The 13,741-nt window shown below is 54.2% G+C and overlaps 2 protein-coding genes across 2 annotated transcripts; both read right to left on the bottom strand.

The window, feature by feature from the left end:
* Nucleotides 1–1,251: 1,251 nt before the first annotated feature.
* On the bottom strand, nt 1,252–2,719 carry LOC104380488 (hemoglobin subunit beta). Its single transcript, XM_009987980.2, has 3 exons — nt 2,555–2,719; nt 2,234–2,456; nt 1,252–1,485 (listed from the first exon to the last, which is right to left on the bottom strand). The coding sequence occupies exons 1-3, from the start codon at nt 2,644–2,646 to the stop codon at nt 1,357–1,359; spliced, it is 444 nt and encodes a 147-aa protein (XP_009986282.2). The 5' UTR covers nt 2,647–2,719; the 3' UTR covers nt 1,252–1,356.
* A 5,674-nt stretch (nt 2,720–8,393) lies between these two features.
* On the bottom strand, nt 8,394–11,061 carry LOC104380487 (hemoglobin subunit rho). The gene is made up of 4 exons (XM_009987979.2): nt 10,976–11,061; nt 9,935–10,050; nt 9,610–9,832; nt 8,394–8,579 (listed from the first exon to the last, which is right to left on the bottom strand). The coding sequence occupies exons 2-4, from the start codon at nt 10,024–10,026 to the stop codon at nt 8,451–8,453; spliced, it is 444 nt and encodes a 147-aa protein (XP_009986281.1). The 5' UTR covers nt 10,027–10,050; nt 10,976–11,061; the 3' UTR covers nt 8,394–8,450.
* Between the last annotated feature and the right edge of the window lie 2,680 nt (nt 11,062–13,741).

The raw sequence follows: 13,741 nt of genomic DNA, 5'->3' as shown, positions 1-13,741 counted from the left end.
GACAGCCAGGTCTCCTGGGGCCACACATCTGCTCCCGCTCCCAGCAGAGCGGACTGGTGGTGGTGGGGTGGGATGCAGGCTCTGGGGCTGGGAAGGGAGCTTGTGGTGTGGGACCCAGGCAGTGCACAGGAACACCAGCTGGTCTGGAGGGGTCTGGATGACCATGGAACAACGTGTTTGCCTTGGCCATGGGCTGCCACCATTTCTGATGGCTGCACCACTTGGAATCATAGAATCATAGAGTCATAGAATCATAGAATGGTTTGGGTTGGAAGGGACCTCAAAGATCATCCAGTTCCAACCCCCCTGCCATGGGCAGGGACACCCTCCACTACACCAGGTTGCCCAAAGCCCCATCCAACCTGGCCTGGAACACTGCCAGGGATGGGGCAGCCACAGCTTCTCTGGGCAACCTGTTCTGGGCAACTTCTCCCCTGCCTGCTCACTTCAGGATGGGGTTTGGCCAAGGGACCCTGGGGCCAGGCTTGGGGGTGACACTGCTCCCCACCCCTCCTCGCCAAACAGCACAGCGTTTACCGCAGACCCTCTCCGGAGCCATTCGCTGCCCTCTCCCTGATAAGGAGGCAGGAGGAATTCACCACCCAGGAACCCCAAACATGCCCCTGAACTGCTCTCAGTGCTGTGGGATGCTGCGAGTCCGAAAGGAGGACAGGAGGATGGTGAGGGCCGTGGTCCTGTGCGTGGCATGGAGACTGTTCAGGGAACTTTGTTTTGCTTGTGGAAATTTAGACGTAGGGGCCAGCGAAACAAGTACTCTGTCCTTCATGTACGTTAAATCACCATTCTTGGCATGTTTTTTGCCATAATAGATAGTTCTGTCTATTATTCTGCCTTTAATAATAGGAGGATGATAATGAATTAGACAAAAAACAACGAAAAAAACATTTTTCCTTCCATGAAGGAAGTTACAAACGACGAACCTAATCTCATTGCCACTCCTCCCACTACAGGTTTTTGTACAAAGGTTTGTTCCACTTAGTCTGTGAAAGACTTAAAACATTAAACCCAATGATGTTACCTGGTGTCTCAAAAACGCGCCGCTGTATTTGTATTTGCATTTTGCAGTGTGTTTATTTGCTTTTCCCCTGGGTTCTCCACCTTAGACAAGTCTCACTTGCACAAATTTATAGACAAGACCATGGCTCGTGTTGTGTGTGAGCATCCCCTTCCCGTTCCCTAGCACCCCAGGGTGGTCCCCACCCCATTCCCACAGAGGCAGACACCTCTTCGTGGCTGAAGCAGTCGGTGTTTATTTGGCAATCAGAGATCAGCAGAACCAGAGGACATTTCCCCACGTGCCAGGAGCATCTCTGGGCACAAGTGCTTGCGAGAGGCTCAGTGGTACTCGTGGGCCAGCGCGTGGGCCACCACGCGGACCATCTTCTGCCAGGCGGCCTGGCAGGCGGGAGTGAAGTCCTTGCCGAAGTGGGCAGCCAGGACGATGATGAGGATGTCTCCCAGGAGCTGGCGATGGAGGGAGAGAAGCCATCAGCCTGGTGCTGCCCCCTGCCTCCCTCCCCACCACCGCACCACCCGGGTGTCGGGATGTGCACACTGGATGTTGAGGAATTCGTTGCAAAGCAAGGCGTGGATTTGCCATGGCCCCACGTGGAGCACCAGGCTCCTTGCACAACTTGCGTCCCTGGCACTCAGCAGGACACCTGGATGTGCTGGATCCTCCTCCCCAGACACCTTCCTTTGCCTCCTGTGCCAGAGTCCTCCCTCTGCCTCAGCTGGGTTTATCCTTTCATATCCCTGCCCACCCTTGCTTTCCCTTGGCTCAGATCCCCTCGCCCGCTGAAGTGGCCGTGTTTATTTTCTCTCCTGGTTTAACCACTCCATCATGGCCAAGCTCAGCTCTTCCCTCCAAATCCTGTCTCAGCTTCTTCCCTTCCGGCCTTAGGCTGCTCCAAGCCAACATTGCTTCCTACCGGCGTGTATTCAACTGTGTTTCATCCCCATCCACCTCACCTGCTGAGGCCCCCCTCTCACCGGTCCCAGCCCCATAACTGCTCTCCGTTCTCCCCAAACATGCCTATCCGCTCCCCTTCCCCTCCGCCGCCCCTGCCCTCAGCATACCCCCAGGCTCAGGCAGCCTCGGGGTTTCTCTCTTAGGTCTCGCTGACTGTCAGACCCCTCAGAGACCCCCAAAGCCCTCTCCAGAGAACAGAAACCTCTGCCCAGCCAAGGCTGGAGCCCGAGCACGGCTCACCCTGAAGTTCTCAGGGTCCACGTGCAGCTTCTCGCAGTGGAGTTTGCTCAGCTGAGCAAAACTTTTCTTGATGTTGTCCAGGTTCTTGACGGCTTCCCCAAAAGAGGTGAGCACTTTCTTGCCATGGGCACGGACCATGGGGTTGCCGAGGACAGCGGTGGGGCTGGAGAGGTTCCCAAAGGAAGCGAAGAACCTCTGGGTCCAGGGGTAGACGATCAGCAGCCTGGGGAGAGACAGAGGGACGCAGACAGACACAGACACGTTAACGCTCCCGTGATTGGAGTGGTTTCTCTGCCCGTGGTGTGGCTGAGCTGGACCTACCTGGCCAGGGCCTCGGCACCGCAGTTGGCCACGTTGACCTTGCCCCAGAGGCTGGTGATGAGCTGCTTCTCTTCGGCTGTCCAGTGCACCATGGTGTCGAGCAGGAGGGTTTGCCTGGGGCTTCCCTGAACAAGGACGAGGAAGTGGAGCCCCAGTCTGCCCCAGGGATTTTATGCACTAGTAACAACTCGTCCTAATCTCAGTTCACGTAGCTATTGGTTGGGGGTGGGGGGAGCTGGGCTGCACAAGGAAAGATAGCAATTTTGGATGCTGTCCAAGGGGGAAAGAGGCCCTTTCCCCCCTCTGCCTTTGAGTGGACAAGCAGCATCTCATCCCCGTGCCCTCGTATTCGCAGCCCCCAGCGCAGGTGGAGCTGCCTGCACGGTTCCTCCCCAGCTGTGGGCCTCCAGTGATGCAGAGGCAGCCGTAGGCTGGGGGCTGAACGCACGGTGCAGACCCAAGAAGACAGGCAGCGATGTTCAAAGAGTTTGCAGTCTCTGCCTTGACCTTCTCTCCAGTCTTTCAATGGCACATTGGTGCCCCGTGCTCCTGGGATTCATGCTGAACAGCTCTAGGCATCATCCATCCCAGCACGAAGGATCAGAGGCTTAGTGGGAGACAAGAACCGAATGATCACTCCCAAATCTATGCCCTGTGCTTTAAATGCAAGAGCCTGCTTTCTTCTGTTCCTTATTTGGAACAGGCTGCCCAGGGAGGTGGTGGAGTCCCCATCCCTGGAGGTGTTTAAAAACCGTGTAGATTTGGCATTCAGCAACATGATTTAGGGACCCTGACAGTGCAGGGTGAATGGTTGGACTCGATGATCTTGAAGGTCTCTTCCAACCAGATGATTCTATGATTCTATGATTCTCTGTCCTAAAAAAGAGCTTCAGAGTTGTTGTCCATCATCGTTGTCCATCGTTGTTGTCCATGCCGTTCTGAGTCCAAGCTCTCCTATTGCCCATCTCTCGTCTAATTCCGTGTCGTCAGAGAAAGTGGATCCACCTCGAAGGCACGACTCTTGAGTTATGGGTCTCAAGAGCCTGGTATTACCCCCAGCCTTAGACCTATGAGGAGGGGGACAGAAGCCAGACATATGTGGACAGTCAATCCCACCTGATGCCAGCAGGAGTGTAGGAACAGACTGTACCTTGCAAAACCAGTCCAATATTAATTTTGTCCGCTGGCCCTCCAGGAAGAGGACAACACAGCGTATACTGTATTTCACATTTTCAATTCCTCACTACTGTATGAGGCTGATATATTATTAGTCTAATAATTGGGTGGCTTTGGGGCATAGTTCTGAGACATGTCAGAAACGGGGTGTACATCAAATAAAAGGCAGAACCATGCTTATTTTTTTGAGACTGCTAGGAGAAATATGCACTAAAACCTCCCCTGCATGACGAAAGTGGGTGGTTTGGCTGTAGTAGGCACTAGCGTTGACAAACTCTTGAGTGCAGACACTGCTTGCACTGGAAAAAAGGGTTCATTTGATATTCAGCATACCTCATACCCCAAAAAGAAATAAGTTGTCCTGGCAAAGCAGCGTTGCTACTGTTGGTAGAGCTGTCTCGATCGGATTGCTTGTTCGCAGAAAATCATTCAGCCCCAAGAAGCAGCACTGCAGGGACCGTCCTTTGCTGCACCCGAGATGAAGTCCGTCCTCTCGTCTGCCTCTTGTCTTTACAAACCTGCAGAGCACCATCTCGTCTCTTACCTGCCAGCTCCAAATAAAACTGCCAATGAATTCTTCTAGCCTTACCTCTGGTCCACACCATCACTCCCTGCATTTACTGTATCTTCAAAGTTGTGACTTTTTTCCGCCCTCCTACCTGACAGAGCATCTAATCCAACGTGTTTCCTACTAACAGGGGGGGCTGTCAAAGAATAAAAGTATTCTGACCAGTATCATTTTGCAAACAGGGTCCTGGTGCGCGGTAGGATGCATTGATGCACTTAAAGTCATGCAAGAAGCCAATATCTGGGTCGTGGCAATCCCAGGCACAAATACAGACTGGGCGGAGAATGGATCAAGAGCAGCCCTGAGGAGAAAGACTTGGGAGTACTGGTGGACAAGAAGCTCAATATGAGCCGGCAATGTGCTTTTGCGGCCCAGAAGGCCAACCGCGTCCTGGGCTGCATCAAGAGGAGCGTGGCCAGCAGGTCGAGGGAGGGGATTCTCCCCCTCTACTCTGCCCTTGTGAGACCTCACCTGGAGTATTGCGTCCAGTTCTGGAGCCCCCAACACAAGAAGGACATGGACCAGTTGGAGAGGGTCCAGAGGAGGGCCACGAAGATGATAAGAGGGCTGGAGCACCTTTCCTATGAGGACAGGCTGAAAGAGTTGGGGCTTTTCAGTCTGGAGAAGAGGAGGCTCCAGGGTGACCTTATAGCGGTCTTCCAGTACCTCAAGGGGGCCTACAAGAAAGATGGGGAGAGGCTGTTCAGGAGGGCCAGTTGTGACAGGACAAGGGGTGACGGTTTTAAAATAGAGGGAGGTAGATTTAGGTTGGATATTAGGAAAAAATTTTTACCATGAGAGTTGTAGAACACTGGAACAGGTTGCCCAGAGAGGTGGTGGATGCTCCATCCCTGGAGACATTCAAGGCCAGGTTGGACGAGGCCCTGAGCAACCTGATCTAGTTGGAGATATCCCTGTTCCTTGCAGGGGGGTTGGACTAGATGACCTTTGAAGGTCCCTTCCAGCCCTAACCATTCTATGATTTTAAGCCGGTGACACAGTCGGGTACTGAGCTCTGCCCGGGGACTTCAGCTGCCACTGGTGACCTGACCTTAAACTAAGTTCTCTAATTGCTGCCCTAGTTCTGCTGTGTGTGCAAGCTGGTTCGTGCACGTGCCTTCTCAGTTAATACAGACGTGAGAAATGAGGAGGCTGTGACGCCAGTGAGATGCTCTGTGGACACAGCTTCCAGATTCTGCATTAGCAGAGTGGACTGGTGAAGTGGTGGCATCAGTCCTGCAGCACCAGAGCAGCTTGGATGCACCATTCAACGAGGGCAGTTTCAAATGCCCATCCCAGGTGTGAGGTGAGATGCTAAACCAAGAGAAGAAGCAAAGGATGAACAATTTTTGGGGCTTGATGAGCTTCACCTTATCTTTCCTTCCTTCTCCTTCATCCCTGTCCCCCCCAGCCTACACATCCCCTCGCTCGCTGCTGTGGGCAGCAGCATCTCCCGAGCTGGTGGTGTCCCTGCTGCAGAACATCACGTCGTCCTTCCAAGCGTTTCCTTCAAAGTGCTTCTCACATCATCTCCAGCAATTGCATTAGTGCCATGGGGCGGTTATCCGCTGACAGAAGGGAAAAAGCGTGAGACTAAACTCCCTGGGAAAGACTTCCAAGGGCTTTTTGGCTTTGAGATTAGTCAGCCACAGGTTTTAAGGAAACCTGCTCTGCTGGGCAGCCCAGAGGCTGTTTAAAACAGTCGGGCAGAGGTCCATAACGGCGTCAGAGCTCACGGTCAAGCAGACACAGCCCCAGGGGTGCCTGCGAGGACGGCAGGGTGGCCTCGGCCGGGACACGGCGAGCATTGGCTGTGAGCAGCGTGTACGCCGCGAGACGGCGAAGAGACACGCGGCCAAAATCAAAGGCACGACAGCCCAGAGCCCCAGCCCCATGCTCCACATGGGACTTCTGCAGGGGAAGCATCACATCCTGTGATGGATTTCACGGTGCTCAGGACTCAAGCATCTTTCCAGCCAACCATTCCCTTTGGTGTCGGCGGAAGATCCTCCTAAGTCATTCTTCGTCTTTTAGCCCCATAGTGGGCCATGTCCACTTCCATGAACGAGAATCTTCCCTTTTTGTAGATAAACCATCCCGTTGGTGGCAAAAGGCAGCTACAGTGAGGGCCCTTCTGAAACAAGCAGAATTTATTGGTCACTCTGATTGCAGCAGGCAGTGTCCCACGCCAAGCTTTACCATTGCCCTTATCAGCAGGAGAGGCAGCTGTACCCAGCCTCTGCCGCTCTGGATCCAAGCCAGCCTCTTCTCTCTCCTCCAAAACGTGCAATTTCTTCTGTCTTAAACGGGTAGGTCTTGAGAGTGTCTTTGTTCCCACTTTATTTGCTGTGATCTTCCTCTCCAGCTGAACAGCCCTGTCCGGGCTCATCCCACTCTGTGCCAGCATCCTTGTCTATCAATTAGAGAGACATGAATTTGACGGATGGACCACTCGGTGGATAAGGAATTGGCTGGATGGTCGCACTCAAAGAGTTGTGGTCAACGGCTCAATGTCCAAGTGATGAATGGTGTTCCTCAGGGGTCAGTACTGGGGCTGGTGCTGTTTGACATTTCTGTCGGCGACACGGACAGTGGGATTTAGTGCACTCTCAGCAAGTTTGCACATGAGACCAACTGTGTGGTGTGGTGGACACGTTGGAAGGAAGGGATGCCATCCAGAGGGATCTGGACAGGCTGGAGAGATGGGCCTGTGAGAAACTCATGGAGTTCAACAAGGCCAAGTGCAAGGTCCTGCACATGGGTTGGGGCAATCCCAAGCACAAGTACAGGCTGGGCAGAGAATGGATGGAGAGCAGCCCTGAGGAGAAGGACTTGGGGGTGTTGGTGGATGAGAAGCTCACCATGAGCTGGCACCGTGCACTGGCAGCCCAGAAAGCCACCCGTGTCCTGGGCTGCACCCAGAGCAGCGTGGGCAGCAGGGCGAGGGAGGGGATTCTGCCCCTCTGCTCTGCTCTGTGAGACCCCCCTGCAGTGCTGCCTTCAGCTCTGGGGTCCCCAGCACAAGAAGGACATGGAGCTGCTGGAGCAGATCCAGAGGAGGCCACGGAGATGATGGGAGGGCTGGAGCACCTCTGCTCTGGAGACAGGCTGGGAGAGTTGGGGCTGTTCAGCCTGGAGAAGAGAAGGCTCCAGGGAGACCTTCCAGCACCTCCCAGTGCCTAAAGGGGCTACAGGAAAGCTGGAGAGGGGCTTTGGACAAGGGTGTGGAGTGACAGGACACGGGGCGATGGCTTTGAACTGAAAGAGGGGAGATTTAGATTACGTATAAGGAAGAAATTTTTCACTCTGAGGGTGGTGAGGCACTGGCACAGAGAAGCTGTGGCTGCCCCATCCCTGGAAGTGTTCAAGGCCAGGTTGCATGAGACTTTGAGCAACCTGATGTAGTGAAAGGTGTCCCTGCCCATGGCAGGGGGGTTGGAACTGAATGATCTTTAAGGTCCCTTCCATCCCAAACCGTTCCATGATTCTATGATTCAGAAAATGCTTTTGATCAACTTCTTGAAAGTACATCAGTACTAAAATAGAAAGGGCCAAATTTCTAATGGCCCTTTCAAATTTGTAATGGCCTTCAAATGTCTAATCTAAGCTGGCTTTGGTGGATCTCTACAAATTTATATCCTTGCACGCATCACAGGTTGAGAGGTCTAGAGCCGGAGGGGCCCTTGCTTGCCCTGCAGCTTGGCTTTCTGTGCAGAATAGGTCAGAAATCCCCCCCTGCCCCCCAGTGCTTTTGGCAAACTCAGAGGTACTGGGTGGGCTGGGATGTGCCCCTCGCTAGTTTAGAGGCCAGTATCCCCAGATGTCTCACTGGAGCTCCATACACGAGGGACACCCCAGCATCACGTCGTGCGTGGAGGTCCGGGACCAGGCAGGAAAGAGCAGCAGCGAGCAGGCTGATGGCTTTAGAGAGAGCCCAAATAGCCAGGAAAAGCAACCCCCCCTTTGGCAGCCTGACTGCCTTTCTGGACCACCATGCTCCCAGCCCCCCTGAGCCCATCTTCCCCCCTTCCTGCCCCCTGCTCCCTCCTTCCCGCCCCACAGGCAGCCGCAGGGACACAGGAGCACACTAAGAAGTTCAGGAAATGTGAATTTTTTTATTGACTGTTATAGACACATCTGCCTTCGGAGGGTTTAATGGTACTTGTAGGCCAGAGCATGGGCCACCACGCCGACCAGCTTCTGCCAAGTGGCCTGGGTGGCAGGGGTGAAGTCCTTGGTGAAGTGCGCGGCCAGCACGATGATGAGGATGTCGCCCAGGAGCTGGAGAGAGGAAGGAAGGAAATCAGGTCAGCGTGGCGCTGAGCACCCTCTGCCCTGTGCAGGACCCGGAGACCAGGGGCTGGGGGAGACCCAGCTGCTCCGCTGGGTCCTGGGGCTGCGACCCAGGGAAGCTCTTCTAGCTGAGTTCTCTCTGCAGGAGAACAGTCCTGTGCTGGCCACGTGCACCAGTATCCACCTGCTCTGTCTCTGCTCCTTCTCACACCTGTTTTTTCCAGCCTCTATACTTTATTTCCAGACATTTTTTGTCTTTTTTTCTTTTTCTTCTCTTTCTGCTGTGAAACCCCATGCCTGCTTGAGCAGAGGGTTAGGGCCAGCGTGAGGTCTACCCACTACATCCCCCAAGCCAGGCTTAAAGAGAGTCTGAAACAGAGGCCATCAGCCACATCCGGCCCCCTCAATCCCTCACTTCACCCACTTCTCCCCCCATGCACCCTGATCTCCTTTGCTTCATTCCCCTCCTCCTCTCCCTCACCCACTGACCTTGTCCCCACGCTCAGACCTCTCCTCTCTAATCCCAGTCTGCATCTCTTCCCACCAGCGTCCAGCCCCTGCCCATCCCATACTTGCTTTTCCCTCTCCTCCCACCTCTGCCAGCCTTGGAAAAAGGGGAGACAAAGTGGTCCCCATCCTCGGGGCCAGGAGGTGCCATGGAGAGGCTGCGCATGGCACCTTCGGGCACATCCCTCCATGCTCTCCACCCTCAGCCCCCCATGCTTCCCTGCATCCTTCTCCTGCTTTTCTCAAGCCATGCCTGCGTGAGCCTCCAGGCTTTCAAAGCATCTCCCTGTATTTGTCCCAAACCCCTCACAGCCTGGAATGTGGAATTTCCCTGGCATTATCAAATGCCCAACCTTCCCCTCTCCCCCAATTTCCATCCAAGCCAGCCCCTTTCTGTTTGGTAACTAAAATATGTGCTATTTATGCTTGTTGGAAACCCTCCAGGCACTGAGCTATTCTGCAGGATGAAGGGAGAGAGGATCAAGCCCCAAGAGCCCCAAGCACAGCTCACCCTGAAGTTCTCGGGGTCCACATGCAGCTTCTCACAGTGCAGCTCAGACAGCTTGGAGTAGGTTGCCTTGAGGTTTTCCAGGTTCTTGACGGCTTCCCCGAAGGAGGTGAGCACTTTCTTGCCGTGGGCACGGACCTTGGGGTTGCCAATGATGGCAGTGGGGCTGGAGAGGTTCCCGAAGTTAGCGAAGAACCTCTGGGTCCAGGGGTAGACAATCAGCAGCCTGGGGAGAGACAGAAGGACACAAGCAGGCACACAGACACGTTAATGCTCCCATGATTGCAGTGGCTTTTCTGTCCAGGGTGTAACTGGGAGCTGGACCTACCTGGCCAGGGCCTCGGCACCGCATTCCTCCACGTTGACCTTGCTCCAGACGCTGGTGATGAGCTGCTTCTCTTCGGCTGTCCAGTGCACCATGGTGGCAGGCGGCTTTGCTCGGAGCTGTAGGAGGACACAGATCCCGTAGCTGAGCTGGAGACCCCACGGAGGCTTTTATCCACTGCCGGCAGCTCCTCCCCGTCCTGGGCTGTGGGGTCATTGGCTGGGGCCAGGGTGGGGGTCCACACCAGCGGTGGGTCGGTCTGTCCATGGAGCGGTCAGTCTGCAACGAGGTGTGGTCTTCAAGAAAAAAGCCCTGTGACTTGCTTAACTGACAGGCTCAGGACACAATACCCTCTTATCTCCATTCCTTCCCACACTGTCCCATGCCCTGCAGCGGGCGGCAGGCACTGACCCATGCCCAAGGTGCTTTACATCGGCCTCGTGCCAGCAGCACCCAACCTTTGGGTCTTCTGTAAGACTTGCAGGCTCTCTAAACTTTTGGGAGGTTTCTCTGATGGGATTGATGACCTGGTTAGGCACTTCATGGATCCTTCTGCATGGCAGCCTGCTCTTGGGGAGGCCGAGTGCTGTCACCCTTGGCCACAGCTCTGCAGCTCTGGGCACACTGACCTACAGAGCAGCCCTTGGCCGTTCTCCTAAGCAGGCACCTTTCGCCAGGCGAAGGTGTGGAGAATATCAGCCTGTCAGACAGTTCCTCCACACCTGAACCAGGTGCTGGAGATCTGAGGATGCGTGGACACGTGCCAAAGAGAACCTCTCCGTGCCCCAGGTTTTGAGGAACACCTGTGTGGGTTGCTGGAGCCAGGATCTGCTCTTTTAATGCATGTATGGTGTGAACAAGGCACCTCACCCTCTGCTCCCTGCCCGGAAATTAAATGCCTTGCGTAAGGATACAGGACCCACCACGCTACAATCAGACCAGTGACATCCATTTCCACCAGCCCAGGGTCTGACCAAAGGTTTTTGTGTGACTCTGGGTGTCACTTTCCCACGGAACTACACAGGTCTTTTCCTGGTTTTCCACCTTCGGGTGAAGCCGTGCTCCCACGCTCAGGAAGGCGAAGGCAGGATGCAGGAGGTGTAGGGCATCCTGACAAGACCGTGGACTTTGGGTCTGTCTGGAGGTAACCTAAGAAGTTTCATCCAGCCCTCTGACCCATTCCAGCTACGGATCGATACTGGTCGGTCCATCCCATCGGAGCCAGGCTGAGCGGTGGCACAAGTCCATTGCTGTGGTCCGGTTGGGGTGATTAGGGGTGGCCCGGTTGGGTGACTGTAGTCACATTTCAGCTCCCTGCCACAGGGTTCCAGGGGACATTATCCATTTTTTTAAATTTCCGAATCCTAGCTGAGGCCCACAGGCCCCTTTCGGCAGCAACCGAGCCACCGGCGCGGTCTGATAACACGGCGCGGGGCAGAGGCTGCTCGGAGCAGATAAACGTATCGTGCAGGTGCCCGGCGCTCGCTTTAGCTCCTCACCTAAAGAGCAGACACATGGTCACACCCCCCCTGGTTCTTCAGGAGATCTGAAGACTTCAGGAGTTGTCAATTTTCAATAAGAGAGGGCTCAAAGGGTGAAATCAAACACGCGCGACCCTAAATTCGTGGCTAGATGTTCCCATGGTGTGAGCCTGACAGCCCGTAGGACTGAGCCCAGAGCTGACCCAAACAGCTGTTCGCACAGCTGGGGGAAGACAACAAATGACCTTGCACGGCCTTTTCATGGCCTTTTCATTTATTCCTTCTCTCCCCATTGTCTGCATTTCCTGGCAGAAACAGAGCGAAAATGAAATCCAAGCTACATCTGGGTCTGTGATTAGCCACGCATCCGCCTCGGCTGTGAGCAGTCTCTGTTGTCAGCTCTGCAAAGCCGAACTTTGAAAAAGGAAAGAAAATGATGTTTTTCTTCTACGTTTGAATCAGCAGCATGAAAAAGCTCAGGGAGGGGTGGTGGAGAGCCAGAGGAGTGGGAAGCTGGGACAAGCAGGACGACACCAAACGCAGAGGCTTGGAGCAGAGCATTAACTGTATTATCAAGAATTTGTGGTTAATAAACGCTGTTTTTCAGGACTCTGTAGAAAAGCAGGCAGAGACGTGGCTTGTAGTGAGAAACCTCAGGTCCTGGTCCCATTCAGGGTCTATTTAGGTCCAGGACCTAAAGGATCTGAGAGACCTGGACCTATTCAGGGTCTGGTTTTGCTGGTGCAGTGGTGGGAGCAGGATCACTTCTTCACGGAATGGTTAACAGTGGTCGCAAAGAGCCAAGGGGAAGGGGAAGGGGAAGGGGAAGGGGAAGAAGGAAGGCAGAGGGAAGAGGAAGAAGAGAGGCTGAAGTCGTTCCAGCTGTTTCGTGGAGACAAGCTCATTTGCTGCTGCTTCTCTGCATTGATTCCTTCAAATGGCTTGTGCTTACCCACAGCAATTCTGTAAACTCTTTAAATCCCGTAGGACCGGCGCTCATCAAAAAGGAATAATACGAGGTGAATCAGCCAGCTAATCGGGTTAGGGCCGTATTGGAGACTTGTACGCCTCTGGATGTGGAGAGTCCATAATAGCAATGACCTTTTACAGCCATGCTGGGCTGTAAATTCATGTATGAGCTTCAGGCTGTCCCACCGCACTGGTCCTTTTGGCTGTGTCCAGCCCAGCTCCAGTGCTTTGATCCAACTCGAAGGCTGGAGCTGATTTCCCACGGCCACCCTGCTGGTGCAGGTTCCCTGCAAAGGGTTGCTCCAGAAAACAGTGCTTGGGGCAAAGGGGGGCTTCAGGCCACTGTCCAGGTGAACCCCAAATTCGGGATCAGAGCAAAGCCCTACTCTGTGCTCACAGACCATAAGGAACGTGGCAGCACGGCTGCGGCAAACCCGTTCAGGATGTGGTCAGTGGCGAGTTTGGGGGAAATGTGGAGCAGCAGCAGCCTGGTCTGAATCACCTGGCCTGAACATGAAAGCCGAGGAGAATTTCTGAAAATGCCAGTTTTTTTTTCCGTAGGAGGGAAAGGGAGAATAGGGAAAACCACAACCAGAAGAGGTATGGGCACCAGGGTGGAGACTGGGAGCGGGGTTTGACAGCAAGCAGGCAGGGGGGTTATCTGATGGAGCTGTGGCTCATCCCTGGGGCACTCCGATTCCAACACAAAGGCTTTCGAATTGTTCCTGCCCCTAACAATAAACTGAGGGAAAATAGAACCGCAGGTTCAATGAAGCCTCTCTGCCCCTAAGGCAGACCTCTGTTCAGGGTCCAGGTTTAACCCTTTGTACCCTTTAAGTCTGGCTCCAAGAGGTGCAGAGCACCCCCTGCTCTGACTGCTCTGGCCTGAATTTCACGCCGCGTAACAACTTACTGATCATGCAAGCCTGGGCCTCCTGTTTTAATTGACTTGGGAGCTTTTGCTGTATTGCTTTAATTTTGTAAGATGTCTCCCAGGTCTGACATTTGTGTCTCAGGTGACACTGTCTGGAGACTGGGGGCTGGTTGCAACCGAAGTGCTCAGGGGACCTGCAGGGCACGGCAGGGAATGTGACCTGACCCTGCTGGTACACCCCTGTCCCTATATCCCTGTGCAGGGATTCACAAGGACATACTCAGCCCTAAAGCCAGCCCGGTGCCGTAGCCCATGGGGGGTTCAGAGCTGAGTGAGGTGGAGAGACAAGAAGCACGAGGTCAGGCATAAGAGCCAGGATATTCAAGGAAAAGCGAAAGATTTAATTAAACAGCTTCTGAGTTATCCCTCAACACAAGAGCTCGGGGGAAAGCGGTCCAGAAACAGGCAAAAGAAGCTTTTTTATTC

The sequence above is a fragment of the Tauraco erythrolophus genome, unplaced genomic scaffold, assembly GCF_009769465.1.
Source record: "Tauraco erythrolophus isolate bTauEry1 unplaced genomic scaffold, bTauEry1.pri scaffold_45_arrow_ctg1, whole genome shotgun sequence".
NCBI lineage: Eukaryota > Metazoa > Chordata > Aves > Musophagiformes > Musophagidae > Tauraco > Tauraco erythrolophus.
Note: the sequence above shows the minus strand (reverse complement) of the source record. Positions and strands in the feature narration are given on the sequence as shown.

Coding starts and splice junctions, on each gene's coding strand:
- LOC104380487 (XM_009987979.2), bottom strand. CDS start 10,026: ATGGTGCACTGGACAGCCGAAGAGAAGCAGCTCATCACCAGCGTCTGG. Junction 9,833..9,934: donor GGTGCCGAGGCCCTGGCCAG/GTAGGTCCAGCT, acceptor GTCTCTCCCCAG/GCTGCTGATTGTCTACCCCT. Junction 8,580..9,609: donor TGGACCCCGAGAACTTCAGG/GTGAGCTGTGCT, acceptor TCCTCTCTCCAG/CTCCTGGGCGACATCCTCAT.
- LOC104380488 (XM_009987980.2), bottom strand. CDS start 2,646: ATGGTGCACTGGACAGCCGAAGAGAAGCAGCTCATCACCAGCCTCTGG. Junction 2,457..2,554: donor GGTGCCGAGGCCCTGGCCAG/GTAGGTCCAGCT, acceptor GTCTCTCCCCAG/GCTGCTGATCGTCTACCCCT. Junction 1,486..2,233: donor TGGACCCTGAGAACTTCAGG/GTGAGCCGTGCT, acceptor CTCCATCGCCAG/CTCCTGGGAGACATCCTCAT.